At 38.9% G+C, this 16,944-nt stretch overlaps 3 protein-coding genes and 1 long non-coding RNA gene across 4 annotated transcripts in view; all 4 read right to left on the bottom strand.

The window, feature by feature from the left end:
- Nucleotides 1-40: 40 nt before the first annotated feature.
- LOC131667039 (cytochrome c oxidase copper chaperone) lies at nucleotides 41-961 on the bottom strand. The gene is made up of 2 exons (XM_058940211.1): nucleotides 728-961; nucleotides 41-348 (listed from the first exon to the last, which is right to left on the bottom strand). The coding sequence occupies exons 1-2, from the start codon at nucleotides 838-840 to the stop codon at nucleotides 264-266; spliced, it is 198 nt and encodes a 65-aa protein (XP_058796194.1). The 5' UTR covers nucleotides 841-961; the 3' UTR covers nucleotides 41-263.
- Nucleotides 962-1,508: 547 nt separating this feature from the next.
- Nucleotides 1,509-16,944, bottom strand: part of LOC131667066 (zinc finger CCCH domain-containing protein 18) — a 38,332-nt gene continuing 22,896 nt past the window's right edge. The window contains exons 3-9 of the mRNA XM_058940253.1: nucleotides 13,997-14,059; nucleotides 7,294-7,361; nucleotides 7,094-7,208; nucleotides 6,845-7,013; nucleotides 6,367-6,524; nucleotides 6,020-6,144; nucleotides 1,509-5,856 (exon numbers count right to left, since the gene is read on the bottom strand). Coding sequence (XP_058796236.1) covers nucleotides 5,448-5,856; nucleotides 6,020-6,144; nucleotides 6,367-6,524; nucleotides 6,845-7,013; nucleotides 7,094-7,208; nucleotides 7,294-7,361; nucleotides 13,997-14,059 — 1,107 coding nt within the window. The 3' untranslated portion in view covers nucleotides 1,509-5,447. The remainder of the gene's footprint in view (nucleotides 5,857-6,019; nucleotides 6,145-6,366; nucleotides 6,525-6,844; nucleotides 7,014-7,093; nucleotides 7,209-7,293; nucleotides 7,362-13,996; nucleotides 14,060-16,944) is intronic.
- On the bottom strand, nucleotides 8,227-9,206 carry LOC131667069 (uncharacterized). The gene is made up of 3 exons (XR_009302158.1): nucleotides 9,064-9,206; nucleotides 8,438-8,741; nucleotides 8,227-8,357 (listed from the first exon to the last, which is right to left on the bottom strand). It is a non-coding gene; the product is annotated as an uncharacterized LOC131667069 (long non-coding RNA).
- Nucleotides 10,351-11,209, bottom strand: LOC131667068 (uncharacterized). Its single transcript, XM_058940256.1, has 3 exons — nucleotides 11,068-11,209; nucleotides 10,577-10,703; nucleotides 10,351-10,504 (listed from the first exon to the last, which is right to left on the bottom strand). Exons 1-3 carry the CDS (start codon nucleotides 11,122-11,124, stop codon nucleotides 10,422-10,424), a joined length of 267 nt encoding a protein of 88 aa, XP_058796239.1. The 5' UTR covers nucleotides 11,125-11,209; the 3' UTR covers nucleotides 10,351-10,421.

The following is a 16,944-nucleotide window of genomic DNA, read 5'->3' as shown; positions in this document are numbered from 1 at the left end:
AAATTTAATAAAATAATATCTTATTTAAGTAATTATCAATTTTATTTTTGGCTAAAAAACACTTGATATAAACATCTTTTATTCATCTTGGAGCAAAAATGATAAATACATATTCAATAGCTTAATCATTTATTTATTTACATTTTCTAACGTAAAAAGGTGAACTTAATAGTAATTAAGGTACTGAGCTCATATTAATTCTTTTTTTCAAGTATTCACATTTAACTCATGACATACCATTTTGAGATCCATCATTTTTTCGTCTAAATATTAAATCCTAAGTATCTCATACATGCTTTGTGAGCTTCTATAAGATGCCCACACTCAGCTTCACCTTTATTGACTATACTGGAATTAGAAATATTTGACCTTGAAATTTAACTCACCATCATAATAAATAATAAATAAATAGAAATAACAAATAAAAATTTTAAGATAATCGAAAGTGTTTTACTTTAATATTAAATAAAACTCATAAAAATATCAGAAAAACTCATTCAAAACAATAATTTTAGTTCAGATTGTGCAATAATTGAGCGATATAGTCGTACTGTTTTTTTGGAATTTATAAAAATGAAAACTTGAAACAACATTTATCTCATAACTATCAGATCATGATTTGCTCTATTTTTTTCTGAAAAATGACAAACATAGTTGACAAACAAACAATAACTCAATATTTGCAATATTAACATTGGGTATAACCTCAAAATATAATCAAACATACCACTCGTCTCGAACTTTCTTTGTTTCGAGACAAGCACAGCAGGGCTTCAAGGGTTTTTTCTCCGTTTTCTCTGGAGCCGGCTTGGCCTCCACTTTATCCGCGCTGTTTCCCATTGTTTTTGTGTAAAAACAACTTACAAAGCAAAAGGAGACGTGTTTGGAGTTTGCTGCTGGCTTGCTTGTGCTGGATTAAGTAAGGAAACCAAAAACCGTCTCTGCAAAGTACAAGGCACTGTACTGCGCATACGCAAGCATGAAATAATAGTTAACTTTTGATAGATCAAGATTTTTATTTAATATCATAATTAGATAATTAGACTTACAAGCTGGCAAGCATAGCGATATCAAAAAATATTTGTTCGCTATTAAATATATTGATTGTATCATATCATAAAAAAGAGGGATATTATTTTATAAGCGAAAGTGTAAAAAATAAAATACACGTAAAATGGCTAAGAAGAAAATAATATAATAGCAAAAAGCTCGTAAAGTATCTACGAGCTGTTCAGTCAATTCCGAAATACTTCGTGAATTTTTCATAATATGTTTTATCATCGCAAGCAGTTTACTGTCTATGATAATAAAACCAATAAAATATAAAGAAACTCATAAAATTCAGTTAACATATTGTTCAGCAACACTATTCCAACTTTGTCGCGAACGTACATAAGTTCGCAGAGAGAAGACTTTGTGTTCTTTATTTTCTGCGCTTGCAAAATCCACCAATTGTTACTTGAATATTACCTTATTTTATTCAAGCATTGCTTTTTTAAAAACAATATAAATTTTAACAAATTGCTCTTTATTCTTAATGGTGTCCCATATTTTTGGTTATTACAACAAAAGATCACTGTACCAAGTAAAAACATTCTTAAAAAAATACGGTTTCAAGAGGAACATACAAGGGGTGTAATTAAAATAGAGAAACAAATGATTATCTAACATTTATGATAACGTTTTATTTGATTTGTTTGTTTGTTTTATTTTTCATAGCCACCGCTGGTTCTACAGATCGAGCACACCGCTTCAAGTTCATACATAAATATTCATATACTCAAAATTCCCGTATACGCTGCGCCACTTAAGTTTTCTGTTTTGCTTAATGAGTTTATTGAAACAAAACTACTGGAAAATGGTAAATTAGCTCGATTTTAATGCCATTTTTCGATATTCTAGGTCTATATCACGCACTGTTGCAATACACAATCGAGACAAAAGAAAAAACTACAACGTATGAGCGTCTAACGCAAAATAATTGCATTACCTTTTGACATTCTTCATTTTCTTCTTCTCTGAAAGTTTTGCCTGTATATATAATTGTCTAATAGAAGCTTGCGTAGAAAATGAACAAAGCTACTCGTCATTGTTCCTACGGTCTTTTCCCGCTAAATAGTTATCGCACTACGAATTTTCGTTTTTTTCTTTTAGCTCTCGTGTAACGTGATTTATTATACACGTGTGTATGCTTTTGTTCTTTCATCTTTTTCACGGCTGATTACGTCGTACTGTGGAGGGGGAGGGGGCAACTCGCCGTTCTTCGCTCGAGCGACGCGAGCGAAGTGAAAAAGCGCAGTGTCGAAAATATGTACCTGCTGCAAAGAAACCAGGAGTAATGTAAAAACTATAAAAATCTTGCTTCGGCGAATGAACTTGATTGATTTTAAGATTGCTACATGTATCACCAACGTCTTTTAAATTTTTCGCTCTTATTTCTCAGTGCATCGCATTTTCGTGCCGGTTCATTATTGTTTTTCTGTCTTCGAGGGGATCATAATAAAAAAGTTTTTCTTTATTCTAAAACTATCTATTAATTGGCACAGTATTTTTCTTCCCTTGTAATAAGATGATCAGTGAAATTGTCACTAACCTTTGTCTCGACTAAGCTACGTCTCATGGTCTACAAACTAAATGACAATATAGGCAATGACTTCACGGTAATACAGCTTGTGTGTCAATTCTGTATAGATGCGTGTGTATGAAGCTACGAAAACAATCGGGTAGTACTACAAGTATGAATCGTAGATTTGTTTACGTTACTTGCCTCGCGAACGTGTCTCTTGGACAGAAATCCTAAGATCTACGAAACACATAACGATTTGTATAATATTTTTTCATCATTTTTGTTTTCAAATAAAAACGTACAAAAGTCAGCTATAAAAAGTCTAAACTAATAATCAAATTTGTACATACAATTATTCTGCTTCGTGTGACCGATTATTTCTAAACGCAAAACAATAAATAATACTGAGGATCATTATAAAATATATACGCGATCGTATACACGAAATTCCCTTTAAAAAGACTTCTCTTCTTCTCTTCAAAATGTTCATCTACACGATCGCGTAGAAGACATTACGTATCTTCGTACCAAACGCATCACGTATATCCAGACAACATACGATATACAAAATATCCGCGTGAAACTTCGCACAACAATTTGCAACACAAACGAAATATCCAACGTTATTTATCACAACATCGTAGTCGAACATCGAAACACGTGTGTCGTAATGTATATATATATATATATTTTTTTTTTATTTCAACCATTACCTCTCGAACCTGCATAAAAGACAACGAAAAGTTCTTCCTGTTATTTTTTATTGATCTTGCGTGTCGATACGTATGCCGCTGTGGCGTGAACGATAATATATGGGTGTGTGTGTGTGTGTGTGTGTGTGTGTGTGTGTGTGTGTTGAATCCTTACGAAGAAATTTAACAAACTAGGTCGGATCGCCTGCGGATAGGACAATTATTAAGGTAACGATTAATTAGCGCCAGGATTCGCGGCGACCCAATCGTTAGCTAATTGATTTTTTAAAAATTAGCCCTCCGGGTAATATATATTAATGTATATCTGTGTGCCTTTTTACTCAGCTCGCTAATGTCTTTTTAATAATTAGTCTATTAATTGTAAATAACTCCTACGAACCCTTTACACCTTTTTTTTATTCGTCAACATTATACGAATTATACAAACGCGATGAGGTTTCTTCGGGGTTTGTATTTAAATGCATTTCAATTGAAGTACTGGCGACTGCGATAATGGTCGAATCGACGCGAGTGCTTCGAGTGGCTGCACATACGTGAGATTCTGTTTTAAGTCATCGCGTTTTAATTACCATGCAAACTCACACTCATTCCTTCGAGTTTTAAAATTATTGCCAACATCGTGTGTTCGGGTATATTTATATATGTATACGTAATTCTTTTTGTCTGTGTACCTGTGCGCGTCGTTTTCGTATTTCATATGTTCGCCAACGTCAGCGTTGCGCGACGTTGATACTTTTTTATTTGTTATTTTCACGCGTTTTGGCCACCCGCGACTATCGCGTCATTTTTTTTTCTCCATCGCTAGATAGAGTAGTTTAATCGTATCGTATTCAGATCGTTTTCCTGCGAGTCGACTCACGGAATAGCGACTGGCGCATATATATCTTCATTAACGAAATCGATATACATAACTATTTACATGACTTTCATTGTCATTCGTTGGATCGCACCTTTTCCAATTTTTGGGCGCGTTGTTTTTTTTTTATAAATTCATATAATTGACTATATTCTCATGACTATACAACGAATTCAGCGATGGAAAGAACGACACAAATTATTTACGATTAATTATTTCATTACGTAAATTGATGATATGTGCATATATCGAGCATTAAAATACGACTAATATTCCGCAAGAGGGGTCGCTATTCCGAGAATCGACGGTGTATATTACGAGAAAAAAGTGCGCAATACGAGCGGGTGGGTCGAAACCGAAAAATTGCTTTTGATTTGTCGCCGATTCACATGAGGAAGCGTCGCTTCTTCTCTTTTTAGGCTGAAAACAGTTTACGCTTATATAAGTCGATACATCTTTTTTTTTAAATAAGTGTAAGAAAACTGCGCTGGTTTTTATTTCTTTTAAAATTCAACGTTACATGTTAATTTTTTTTGTTGCTTAATTGTTTTTATTGTAACTTTTCAAATGCTTTTAGTTATTCTACAGTTAGTTTTTTGTTGGAGTTTTTGTTAGTTTCGGACTAATAATTTTCATTCATTAGCTCCGAAATGAATCTTATTATTTAGAGTTTAGTTTATAGTTGTTCTTTTAATAGTAAAAGAGAATTTTCATATTGTAAATTAGGCTTACATAGCGACTGCATGTGATACTCGCGAAAATAGAAAGCTGCTACACTGCGCCAAACAATTATTTGGAAAAACGTATTCTTTGTTGAATTGATTTTCGTTTGCAAATAACATATTGCAAATTCTACAGGCTTGTGTATAATTATTATATCGCGTCCAACAAATAGACTTACTCAAAGTGATTTTCCAAAACAATTTTTCAGGCGCAATGAATAGTGAAAACCATTACGTAAAAGTGTTTAATCAAACGAAAAAAATAATAATAAAGGAAGAACTCCCTTTGCTAAATAATTATTATTGGCAGCTTTCCCGCGAGAATCATCTAAAGTTCATCTACAATTATTTACATAGTATCTACACGTATAGTAGGGAGTCAGGGGACTGACAAACGATATTTATATATCCAGTTAGTTTTGATTATCCGCTGTCGATGTGTACGTGTTGTAAAGTGTAATAGAATTGACGGAAAGCGCGCTCACGCGAAAGCAAATGAAACAGATCTGTTTTTGTTTTATTTTTTTTTTCGTGTTTTTTTTCTTTTTTCTGATATGGGAAATTTCGAACTTTTCCGTTCACTCGACTGCTCACTTATCCCTGAGTAGAGCTTCCTCGGCTTCACGCTTGCGCGCTTTAGCTTCCTTTTTGGCGCGTTTTTTCTCCTCTTTCGCAAGCTTCTTCGCCTCCTTCTGTCTCGCTTTCTCCGCTTTCTCCTCCTCCTTCAGTCTGGCCTTTTCCGCTTTCTCCAGCTCTTTCGCTCGTTCCTTCTCCTTCTTTGTCTTCTGTACCTCTTGTGCGGCGGTCAATGGCTTCGGAGTTGTGCCTGTGCGTTTTGTCGTCGTGCCGTTCGACGTCGACGTCGTCGCCGAGGTGGATACCGATTTGCTGGGATTCGTCGATGCCGCCGACGACGGTTTCACCGAGAGCTTCGACGTGCTTGGTTGTGGGGCTCGAGGCGGCGATTTTTCCAGTTGTGTGACGATTTTCTGTGCGCATCTATAATTTTTCAAAACGAATTAGTCGAAGGACTTGTCTGACTAGGCGTTCTGCTGTACTACTCACGTTCAGGGGTGGAATTAAAAAAAACTCTAGCAGAATCTACAAAGCGTTTCTTTTGAAAAATAGAAAACAAAAAAAAATTGTATTTAATATTCCTTACCGTAACCTAGTCGAAGCCTTTCCAATTTTGTAATCCCTCTGAAACTCCTTGATCGGCGGCAGTCTTCGGTTATCCCTCGACACCTCCTCCTCCTCTGGCGCCGGCTGTATCGGATCTTGGTATTCCTGCGCAGCAAAAGAAAAATATAGCAATCCCGGTCAATTTAATATTGCCTTCGCCTAGTCCGCAGCCAATCTTTATGCATAACGCGCACATTCGTACTTTTTTATCCAGCGAGAAAATGAACTTTCTTGTCTCTTTTCCAGCGAGAATATTGTCTGTTTTTTTACTCCGGCGTTAACTGTATTAACGAAAGTAGGTGGAGAATATCGGAACAAAATCGTTACCTGGATGCGCAATTTCATCGATTGAGTCTGGGTTTTCCGAAAAGACGCGCCAGCTGGCTGCCGCACTTTTGATGGTTTGCCCAGACTCGAGCTGCTACTTGAACTGCTACCGCTGCTATTCGTCGACGAGGATGTTGCCGACGATACGGAAGACACGCCTAGAATATTTCAAATTTGTATTTAGTCGTGTATGTTCACATGCTTCTGTTTTTACAAATTGTTGTTTGGTTGTTTTCACTGATGTCTGCTCGGACACGGATTTTTCTACTTGAAATAAAAAAAATTAGAAGTCAATATTTTACCGTTACTATTATCTGATATAATAAAACTTTGACTATTTTGCTGTCTTAAAACGGACGAAATTAAACCACAATGGAGTTGGCTGAAAATTTGTGTCGCACTAGACTCGATTTTTTCTACTGACACCTATACTTATCAAATCGCAAATCACTTACATTTAAAAAAACAGAATACCAACCGGATATAGAGGAGGATCCACTAGTCATAGAATAAAGCGACGCCGAGGCTGGCACATTGCCAGAGGTCCACCTGCCACCAGGCCCAGCAATGCCAACAGGTACACCCGCGCCCATGTTGTATTCCGAAGCACTCTGTGGCAACATCCACGACTTGCCCGACATCGAGTACTGCGTCGACAGTCGTTTATTTAAATAAAAAAAGCATTCTCCTTCTTATACAAGCAAGGGATAGATAATACATTACGTACGTCTCGTGGGATTAAAGTCTGTTTCAGTCGTAAGATCTTTGCCCTGCATATGACACATCTGAGGGGCAGCAGTCGTTGCGACACGGCCATCTGAATGGTTTTTACAAAGCAGCGTCTAGTGGGAATTCGAGCGTCATTTAATGAAATGGAGTTTTGCTTTTTTTTCTTAAAAATGGAAGAGGAGCTCGTGCTATCCTTACCTGCAGACGACTCGATGGCCACAAGGCGCTGTCTGCATCGTAGCCCGCGCATTCACGCAGATTACGCACTAAAAGTACAGAATTGTTTACATTAGCGCATACAAAGGGTGTTTCGATTTTTACGATTACATTGTGTTGTTAATCGGGCGTTTGAGCATCAACGAATGACAATTAAATCATCTTCTATTATCTGTTAGAATTATCGATTTAAACGATTTAACTTGCGTTAGAATAAAACTAATAGTAATGCATTTCTAAAGCGGAACACGGCGAAACTATTCTGGATGCGAATACGTAAGTAAACTTATGAAACTGTTACAAGCTATTCTCAGTTTCCGCTCGAATTATGAAACTCGCTGTTCTCCAGTTTTCTCGAAAACATCGCAAACAGATCCAAATTTCATTTATTTGCGCCTTCCTGCAGCAGCGAAAGTCCAGAAACGCTTTGATCGTTCGTTTCACGGCTCGTTTTTGTTAACACTGCAAACTGAAAAATCAGCCGCACTGACTCCGCGTATTTCTGCTCCGTAGCGGGCCACGCGGCGAGTGCGCGAAGAGGAATGCCAAGGGGGAAATCCAATAGCGATTTGTGTACTCTCGTGGTCAGAGCGGAGCAAACAGAGCTTGGCTTGGCGCGCGCGTTCTTCGGGGAAATCTGACACACTGCAAACTCTTCCGCGCGGGGGTATCTTTATGGATTTATTGGCGCGAGAGTCTCGCTCGCCCATCCCGATGGTAAACAGCTCTATGAGGTGCGCCGCCTGAATATATTGCTGATTATATTTCGGCCATTCTTAAATGTTCGACGAACGTGGAATTATCCTGATACGCGATACTTGTGCGAGGTATAACGTTTATTAGGTGTCATCGATATTGCGATGAATGATAGTCATGCGTTTTGAGGTAGTAGGTAAATAAAATTGAGGCGAGCAATGTTCTGCAATAATAATATAATTTACAATAAACCCGAAGATTTAGACTACAGTAGAACGACGCATTAAATGCAGCAACATCCAATCGACTTAGACTTCTTAGACCAAGCCTCCACCTTATCACTTCTTCAACTGAAATACACGAATGCTCTATTAAAAAATAAATCAGCACTCCGAACATTACCGCCAACAACATATCAAAGATATAAGACCTAATAGCGATCCTCAGATAAGATATTGACGATCATCAGATTTACTGGATTCTTCGCTGGACTCTTCATTGGATTGCGGTTTATGATGTGGTGGTCGCTGGCCATGACCATGTGGTGGTCTCTGCCCGTGATAAGGCGATGGCGGCGGTGGTCGCTCAGCAACCTCTGGTGGACAATTCGGACGGTGCGCGGTGGCAGCTTGCTGTGAATGTTTCGTTATCTCCTCTCCCACGTTCCCTTCGGGCTTGGATCGGACGTGGTGTGCGTCCGCGTCCGCATTCTCAATCTCGCTTCGCGCTGACGCCTTTCGACGCATGTAAATTTAGAATTAACTCGGCTGGATCGTAGCGACTCGTTGCAAGAGTAAAAATATTTTGGCCGTGAGCGTTGGAGCGAAGCAAGCTCAAAGCGAAACTGCACTGCAATGATACTCTCGTATCGAGAGTGTTGCTAACTTTGCGAAAGCCAAGCGGGTGGCAAAAAGGCATCGGGGACGGGCTTGGGAAATCAAAGCCGGCTTGCACGGTAATCAAACGCTGCACGGCCCGTCGACCGTGAAACTCGCCGGTCAGAGAGGGCCGAGAGATACAAAGCCGCGTTACGCGCGCTTCGACTGTTAAGCGTACCTCGAAGACGAGCAGCAGCAGGACGAGCTGGAACGCCGGCAGGTACGCAAACTTCATGACGATGCTCGTGAATGAAGACGACGCCACGACGACGTCGAGCCGCTTTTATCCGAAACGAACGAGCGCGAGAAAAAGAGCGCGCGCGTCTCGTCTCCGTTGTTTTCGTAGCCGCAGCTGTGTCTTTTGTACTCGCGCACACACGGTCACGCGGCGCTATTGGCGTTGCTGTGTCGGCGCAATTCCATCATTCGCCGTTTCATCGCAAATCGAAAAGCTGCGACGAGCGAGGTCATATGCAGCCAGTCGATTAGGCAAAGTCCCGGCGGCAGAACAATCAATTTTCTCGTGCACCGAAATGTCAGGAAATGCTGTGCGCGACAGCCAGTAATGAAGTCCTTCGACTCTAACACCTCTCGCTCCCTCTCATACACACACCCTCTCTCTGGCAATCGCGTTATTAATGGACGAATGGACGCTCGTGCTCGTTTCCCTCCCATTACCCGACCTTTTTCATCCGCGTGCCAAAGTGTTTCTCGAGATATCCGCCTGTCTGTCGCTCGCGGCAGCCAGCGCAAATACCCTCGGCGTGTTTGTTTTCAGCGGTTATTGTTTGATTGTTTCAGGCTTCGAGTGGCGAGTCGTTGTTCTGCGGAATGGAAATCGCATTTCAATTGCGATACTAAACAAGTTCAATGACGTCAGCTGGCAATCCCCTTTGCTTTCCCGATCCGTTTGACAATTCCCGGCAAAATACGCGACATTGAATGTTCATTAAAATTAGCGAATTTCTCGTCGTAATTGACGCGATTATATAAAACTCATTCGAGGGTAAATTTCATTTCGAGCAGAGTTGTTTTCATAATTAACATCCCGTCGTTACCGAAAAGAAGTTCAAAATTACATTTCAAACGCAACGCTGGGTAAAAAAAACAAAGTCAAAGAAAGTACACTGAGAATTCTCATCTCCGAGAACAATACAATCGACGGAGCGTGTGGATACAGCGAAAACAAAGCAAAGGGTCGGCCAGTAGTTAATATATCGACGCGCAATCGGTCGTAGACGATGTCGCGAGCGTGCTAAATTGCTCTCTCTGCTGTCGCTTTGAGTCTCAATATGGTCAGCTGTCGACTATTGTCGAGATTGGATGGATTTCCTTACACACGGCAGCTAATGAAGCTTTTTCCAATCTTTATTAGCGCCAAAGAAACGCGCAACGAGGTAGATATTTCTTTTTACGTGGATTGTTGGTACAAGTCATATTCGTCAAGTAAATAATTCTACATGGGTCATTGCTCAAACTTTATTCATGTGCTGAAAGTGCATAATATAATAGTGGTTTAATAACATAAGGGCGTGATCATTTTGACGGAGATGGAAATTTAGGCATTTGTGGCATTTGCGGCATATCCGGCATTTTTGGCATTTGAGGTACTTCTCGGGCTGAAAAAGAAAATGAACAATCGTGAAATGTCAACTTTGAAAGATTTATTCCCCGAGAGAGAGAAAATTTACTTTGACGAACGAAGCTGGAACTGGTTTCGTTGCCACTGCCGCCCATTCCCCCCATTGATGGAGGTCCGCCGTGATTTCCTCCTGGTGATCCTCCCATTGGCGGTGGTCCCATTGGAGGCCCATGATGCTATTTTTTTTATCAATAATGACATTTTAAATATTAAAATTGCAAGACAATTTTGTATTCTCAATATCGTCCGAATATTGTTCAAGCGTATTTATAAATGATAATTGGAAAAGTATGTTAAATCAATAAATCTTGCACTAGGACAACATTCGCCTGACGCGCGTATAACTTTTCGCCGAGCCCCTAATTTCGCGGAGAATTTCAATTCATTATTATTTCGATTTTATACATTAGCTTTCTTTTCATTATCCATTAAATTCAAAACTTTCTTATAAAAAAATTATTCACTCTAAAGCCGAATTACACGACGGCTGCTATGAAGAAATTCTCGTTAGCCTTTTTGAAAGCAAACAAAAATACTTACCGCCAATGTAGTAGCAACGAATGCTGTGATAACAAATACAGCTAGAAGGAACTTCATGTTTCAACTGATAAATTCTCGACAATTCTGTCTCTTATTTATAGTGAAAAACAATCGAGATTCTTCCGCTCGTTGATGCTATAATCACCAAGAAAAATCGCGTAAACGCTTTATGCTTTAGCATATCATAATAATCGCAGTCAACTTGGAAAATATTTCTGAATCTATGTGAATGCTTCCGGCCTTATTGTTATGCTTGAAACGTTACGTAGTTGGAACAATGGCGTGAATCAAGTTAGAGATGGAGTAATTTTCTTTGACATTGCGGTTAATATGTAAATAATTGTCGCTAAACTGAGTATGGATAATCAGGCATGAAATGAGTATAGATTTTTCTCGTGCATGCAGCCATTTATTTATTTATTGACTGCTATGTGTAACAATTCTTAAAAGTTAATGCGGTACAAAATTCAACAGGTTATGCAGCGCCGGAAAAGTGTCAGCGGTTGGCAAGTGCATACTTGAAGTGTGCATGCCGTGACTAGACATCAGAATGGAGATTGAAATCATTTAGAATATTCATTCGTGGAAATCATTAATGGATTTTTTAGCATAACATTGTAACTGAATGACCAAGTATAATGTACTTTTTAGCAATGAATCTGCTGATAAAGATCCAGATCCACTTCCACTGGATGCTTTATTACCTGAAGGTGATAACGGTGTTCTTTACTGCCGAAAAATATCGAATGTTAATTAGCCATCATTTCGCAATTATAATAATTTCACAAGAATAATTACCATGATAACTGGATCTTAAATATGCTACAACATATCCAATATTCTATCGGAATAATGCAAATAAATAAACTTTTACGAGATTCTCATTTTCAATTTTAGTAAATAACAAACTGTACTTACGATTAAGGTGCCTACGATGAATATACAGCAGCAACGAGAAAAATCAAAAAGAACAACTTCATGTTCGCGGATGCTACGCCTCGACTCTGAACTTGACTTTATATTAGACAAAGCTACAAAAACTAAAATAATTTTTGCGCGAATATTTGTTCGCGAAAATTCGTAGAAACAAAATTATCGAAAGGATTTCCGACTATTCATAAATTTGACATTGTGTAATAACGCGTCCGTAAGACTAGTTGATCTCTGTGGTCGATAAGCTGTAATTGAGCGTCACACTGCGATAATTAGCGTGTCCGTCGGCGCCGTTGCCGCTTCGCGTTACAGATGTTGAAATTCGCAGCTGCTGAATTTATTTTTTAATATTTTTAGTGTTTAAGGGGAGCTTGTGCATCAAATTCACATTCCAATTTCGAAGATAATAATAATATAAAGATCTGCAGGCGCTAGGGACGCGTGATGCGTTAACATTTCTTAATAAAGATGGTTCGTGTATTAGTCGCAGAAAATTTTCTAATTAATCGGATACAAATGGAATTAATTTAAAATTTTATTCCATGATGGATTCAGCTCACAAAACAAAATAAGCTAATGCAATTCCAGATAAAATTAAAGCTCATTTAGCGATTCGAAAGTAGAGATAAAGTTCGTAATTTATTGATTTTATTAAATATTAAAAACTAGCTTTCATGTTATAAAATGCATCGTTATACTTTCATTCGTGATTAAATATCGACGATAATTTTCATATTGTATTCTTATCAATAAAATTTATTCGCCGACCGAACATTAAAAATTAAAACAAAATAATTGATATTCCGAAATTAACCTTCTCGTCGTTTAAACACTCCCATTCTCAGAAAAATTGCGACTACCAATGAGTTCAGTAATAAGCGCTGTTAGCGCACGAACAACACGTTAATCATCGGACGCTTGAACCGCAATGCAAGTAGACGCGATGCATTCATTGAATTATCGACTCGCGTTTTTTTATCTTTTACTTGCGCTCATAAAGACAGTGCCGTAAAGCACATGAATTATGTCTCGCGTGTGTAATATAAGCTACCGCATTTTGCAATTATTCATTGCGTGTTCGTGTTGACTTTTCATTTTGATGCTTGAGAAAATGTTTTCTAGTGGTCGGCAATTTACTGAAGCACGTAGCAGTGTTTTCTTACATTTTACTGTTTGCTTATAAGGTTTTATTAGTTAAACGATACGTCGATTACTTCTAATTTGCTTTTTGCAAGAGTCAACGTGTCATGGCACTTAGGAAGCGTGAAAACCCATGATAAATCTCCAATTTTATGTAAGTTAAAGTTCATTCAGCAAATCCAAGTAGTTGAAAAAGTGAATAAATCTGAAGTCCTTAATATCACACGACATGCATGCTATCGTATACACAAAAGCTCGCTGTATGATTCAATTTTGATTATAGCGACCTATAGAACGAGCCCAAGGGAGGCTTTATTTTGCTACCGTCGTCGGGTTGAAAATTAGGCTCTCGCCGTCGCCAAGGCAGAGTTAACCTCGTTAGGCTGGCAAAGCAAATTGAAAGGGATAGTTCTGGCGGGTACGCGAGAGACGCGCCTTTTCTCTTCCTGCCTACCTCATTGTCAGCGCGGAGTTTCGACTCTATCTATTGTCATTCGTTGATGCTCGTACGTCGAAAGGAATTGTATTTTCTTCGAGTACGTCAATCCAGGGAATCGCTCAAACGTACGCTCTCTCGTTCCATTTTTTATTCCGCACTCCACTCGTTTTTTTTCTGTTTTTTTTTTTTTCTTTCCTTTACACCAGATGCAGGCCAACGAGAAAAGCGGTACGACGCGCGTGGCGCCAGGTTTATTGGTCTCGTGTGTCGGGAAGATCTTCTATACAAATGTTAATAAATCACGGGAAAAAGTCTGGCGCAAGTTCTGGATTTTGTTTTACGACCGGGAACTTACGTGGTTCCGCGCGGGTATTCGAACACTTGTACAAGTTTTCATTGTTTTCTTTTTTAGCTTACCTCGTCTTCTTGGGATGAAGCCATTTCTGGCTCGTTCTCCTCGAGCTTGTTCAACAGTTTGTCCTGGAACAAATGATTTGGAGTCAGTGGGCGTACGTTTTGTTGTATTCAAATTTGTAGACAGGATGAATAGTACATTTCGATACGAGTGGGAGAAAGAGGCCACACGAGGCTGAAATCACTTTCTTGCGCGCGTATCCAACTTTACTTTTCAATATGTCGCGTCGAGACGAGATTTAAAGCAGGCTTGCTGTCCCGAGCCTTCGTAAATCAAGTCTTCGCGCACGGAGCCTTGTTACAGCCACATGTTGGAATCAATATGTGACTATGTTCAATTAATTATTTTGAATATTGCACTTAGTTGAAAAAAGCATGTTTATTAAACTAAGAAAAATTATCACATACACACATTTTGAACGCGCGTACATTCTGAAGAATTATTATTCTATCTAGCGACGAGTTCTTATACAGTCGAGCACACGTTAAAAAACAAATTATAGCTCTAGATTACCATAAACAGTTTTATTCAAAGATCAATTTTTCACCTTGGTACTTGAATTTTTCGTAAGATAAAATAGATAAAAAATATCCATCTCTATAACAACGAAAAATCAATACAGACGCAGATAAAATTCCACGGATATCCAAAGCCACTAAAAACTCTTTCACTTTCGTCTTCCGTTCATTGCGCCTATTTATTATTCGCTCATAAGCAATGAAGGCGACTCGCTTAGAACACTTAGAACGCTTTGATGTTTCATTCGCAAGATGAATAGGCTAGGGTGCAGAAAGTCTTGTGAAAAACTATTTAATTTTCAAAGATCAAAGATTGAAGGTCCTTTTATTTTATTAATACACCGTCAGATACCCAGTTGAAAAATAAACTTGAGAGAAGCATCGATTTTCCAGTGGAAAAACAAGATATTAATTTTGCACGATGGCGACATCCAATCTCCAAGAGATAATACCGTCTAGCCGGTAGTACGTATATCAAAAGGCTATATATATATATATACACGCGCGGGTACCAAGCGCGTGAGTAAACCAAGCCGGACGCTGTACAGCGAATCAATTCTCTCTTCCTGGCTACACTTTTCCGACGTACAAGCGATAAGATTTCCTTTTCTCTCTCTCTCTCTTTTCGGCACGTGGCAATTAAAGCGTTTTTCGTTGGGAAAATCGAAGTCGACAGTGTACGTGTGCGCGGCGCTGCTGGACCACGCCAGAGATATAGGTCAGGGTGGCTCGCGAGGATATTAGGGGGATGATGCGCAAAATATCCCCACTACCCGAAAACTCTCTCTCTCTCTCGCGCGCGCGAGCGCGAATTCTCGCTTTCTTTTTTTGTTTCCTCTCTTTACTTTCGTCCGGGTGACTTTGAGCTACGGCCTCTTTCGTGGAATTTATCGCGGTTACCGAGTGATTAGTTTGACTTTTTTTCTGTGTTGGAAGGAGGAAGAGCGGACTTATTCTCTTGGCCTGATGCTTCGGGTTTAGTGATTTCTTATTTCCTCTTTATCTGTGGACATGTTAATGGATTCTCGTGCGGATAAAATTCGTTTTCAGACGAGGTCCAACCATTCGTCTTCATCCTCCGTACATTTTGACAAATAGAGTTTATAGAGTAGCACTAAAAAGGAAGTTTTATCATCCGCATGTTGTAATGCTACTCGCGGTACTTGTCGAACCGACCAGTGCAATCATGAAGTGCCTCACGAACGACGACGCCGGTGCTTTTTTCTTTCTCTTCGCCCCGTAATGCAATACTCTGGCGGCGCGGAGCGCGCGAACAAGCGAGGGAGGGGAAACCTTCGAAGCCACAGCACGTGCAGAAAGCCGCTTACGCTGATTTGTTCGAAGCCGCGCGCGACAACTGCTGCTGAATTGATAAGCTGGAAGTAGGGTTGAATAGAGTTCCGAATAGAGTTTGGAGAGAGTGCAATTTTTGAAAAAGTCTGCTTGTTTAGAAATTTCATTTTTCGGTACGTGTCACCTTGGAAGGCATTCTCACGAAAGGTACACGAGATCGACGCTTACGTACATTTCCGAAAGTTCTTTTTGGTTAGGGCGAAGCGTACTCTTGAAGTATAATCATGCGGCATCTCATCGTCGCGCACCAAACTACTGTAATCCTCTCTGAAGAACGAAGAACAATCGCGCAAGTCCAAAAGTCTCGTAAAACAATAATCACGCGAGGCAAGGCATCAAAGAGCATCAATTTGCCGGGCGATAAATTACGATGCGTTAGAGACAAAGGGAGAAAGTTAGACCAATAAAGGGCACCAAGTGAGGGTATGTGTGTGTGTATGTGCGCGCTCGTATAGATAAAGCAATTACGGAGCGCTCGATCATAATAAAGCTCTTGCGCTCGGCTTAACATCTTCAAGGAATATTCTTATCATAGTAAATTAGTTTTTTCTGGTGATACTTTGCTAATATTTTTATGCTGATTATTTGAATTCAGTCATTATTCTATCGACGCATTTGAATAATATTTAAAAGTTCAACGACCTGTTACGTAATCTAATTATATCGTGACGTTCATTTTTTCGTGATTTTTTTCGAGCTTTCTTTCTTTCGAGTAGCAGCTTTAATTTACTTTTTATCACGAGCTTAGTCTTGATTGTACATTATTAATGATATTTCTATAATTACTAAATACTTGAAGCGTAAAATGTAATTTGTCTGGATAATCGGACTTAAAATGAAATAGTTACTGCATGTGGTAATAAGCTATTTATTGACCAATCCGAAATTGATTAGTTGTAATTTACACGTGAAAATTTATCACAGACCGAAAACCACATTTCGCAAATCGATATCCTAGTAATGATATTCTCCTTAGAATTACCATACAATATTATCTCAAACAAATAACTCTTTCAAGGAAATTTCGTATCAATCTCATAATTCGATTGCCAAACAAAGGCGGACGTCCTTTCAAGTCG

The sequence above is a fragment of the Phymastichus coffea genome, unplaced genomic scaffold (assembly GCF_024137745.1).
Source record: "Phymastichus coffea isolate CEN01 unplaced genomic scaffold, Cenicafe_Pcof_1.1 PCOF00062, whole genome shotgun sequence".
Classification (NCBI taxonomy): domain Eukaryota; kingdom Metazoa; phylum Arthropoda; class Insecta; order Hymenoptera; family Eulophidae; genus Phymastichus; species Phymastichus coffea.
This window is presented reverse-complemented; position numbering and strand designations above follow the sequence as displayed.